General features: G+C 29.8%; 1 protein-coding gene across 2 annotated transcripts in view; it reads left to right on the forward strand.

Annotated features, from left to right (window-relative positions):
- Window positions 1–442: 442 nt before the first annotated feature.
- Window positions 443–1723, forward strand: part of LOC120086757 (UPF0481 protein At3g47200-like) — a 4428-nt gene continuing 3147 nt past the window's right edge. For both annotated transcript variants that reach the window (XM_039043544.2, XM_090318086.1), the window contains exon 1: window positions 443–508. In XM_039043544.2, coding sequence (XP_038899472.1) covers window positions 476–508 — 33 coding nt within the window. In that variant the 5' untranslated portion in view covers window positions 443–475. The remainder of the gene's footprint in view (window positions 509–1723) is intronic.

Here is a 1723-nt window from a genome sequence, read left to right on the forward strand (position 1 = left end):
TGTACAAATTAAATTTCTCCGAAAATCTCATCGAACAAGGACATTTGTAAAATAGTACGTTTGAAATAGATCAATTTTATAAATCTTTCAAATAAAGATGAGCTTGAGCACATGAGGCCGTTGCTTGGTTGGAGGGTTTGGTTTATTTTGCTTTGGAAAAGAAATTTTTCTCAAGAATCATGAAGGGTTTGATTTATTTACTTTAAGAAAACTTATTTTTCTAAGCATCGATAATCAGCGTGGTAGAGGGGTTTTGGCGGTCAAAAAGACAAGGCAAGCTTTATTATTATTTTCTTTTTCCGGGCATCATTAATTAAACCTTCCTAGAGGTTTTCATTTTTTTTTTAAAAAAGAAAATAAATAAATAAAAATATTCTTCTCTCAGTATGGAATGAAAAACAAGGAAAACTTTTTTCCCATGGATTATATATAAGCGTGGATAGAAGGTCGTGTTAAGCGTTGAAAAAAGAAAAATATGGGTTCATTGAAATCCTCCCCCAGCCCTCAGGTATGTACCTCTTCTTCTTCAGTGTTCTTGTTTGATTATTTGTGTGTGATGTTTCGTAATCTTCTTTGGTGTTACTCCAAGATTGCACTATAGATGTAAGGTTAGCTGTGGACTAAAAAATTTAAAGGTTGCAGTTGCGAGTGGGTTTCATACTTACATGTGAAAGAAAAAATATGAGCAATATTTAGGTGCAATCTTACTCCCTCTTTCTTTATCCATAAAAAAAAGTAAATATTTTTTTAAAAAAATTTATTACCACACGCAACAATTTTTTACTGGGTGCATCAGGGGCTCAATAATAGATTGGTGCAGTCGCAAAACTATTGAGTATTTTGTTCCAAAAATTCCTTTCAATTTTCAAAAGCTTTTTGAAAAAAATACTCTTAACTTCAAAAAATTCTAAATACCCTTATTTACTATATGATTACAAACCATTAATACTTGTTTAAAAGAATATCCTTCAACTTTTCAAAGTTGTATTAATCCTCTTAACTTTATCAGAAAAAAAAATGCGCATTCTGTTAGTATAGTGATCAAATTTATTTGAAGTTTTCTTAAGTTCAATAAAAATCTATTTTAAAATAAACTATATAGATATCATTCTTTTTCATATAGATATTCTCATTTTTCTCCCACTAATTTGATACTATATGCGTTGCACATATTGCTTAAAGATAAAAAGAGAACTTAATTTTAAAATTTTAATAATACAACATGAGGGTTTTATTTTTTACATAAGTCATGAAAAAACATTTTTTTGGAAGTTGCATGAAGAAAAATAATAGTTATTTTAATGAATTATAAAATGTATTATAAAAGAATAAATAAATTAAACATGTATTAAAGAATATGTAAACTAAATATTTTGTATTTTGTATTTTGTATATATATATTTTTTAACTTTTGAGGTAATTATGATCTTCTATTGAGATGATTTGATTATCTTCTAACCAAGGAGCACGCAGATCCCAAAAACGCATAGTCTCTCCCCCAAAAATGACTTCTCCGGTCGGAGAACGCATTAGATATTTACCTAAACCAGTAGGTCCTTGAGCGGATCCAACGTTAGCTCCAAGACGTTGGTCTCTAACTAGAAAAGTAAATGCTTGAGCTTGAGAAGCTTCTGGTCCAGTCGGCCCGTAAAACTCACTCGGATAAGCAGTATTATTGAACCAGACAAAACAACAAGCAATAAAACCAAAAACAGATAAAGCA

This window comes from Benincasa hispida, chromosome 9 (genome assembly GCF_027475165.1).
Source record: "Benincasa hispida cultivar pf3 chromosome 9, pf3_genome.v1.1, whole genome shotgun sequence".
In the NCBI taxonomy this organism is placed as follows: domain Eukaryota; kingdom Viridiplantae; phylum Streptophyta; class Magnoliopsida; order Cucurbitales; family Cucurbitaceae; genus Benincasa; species Benincasa hispida.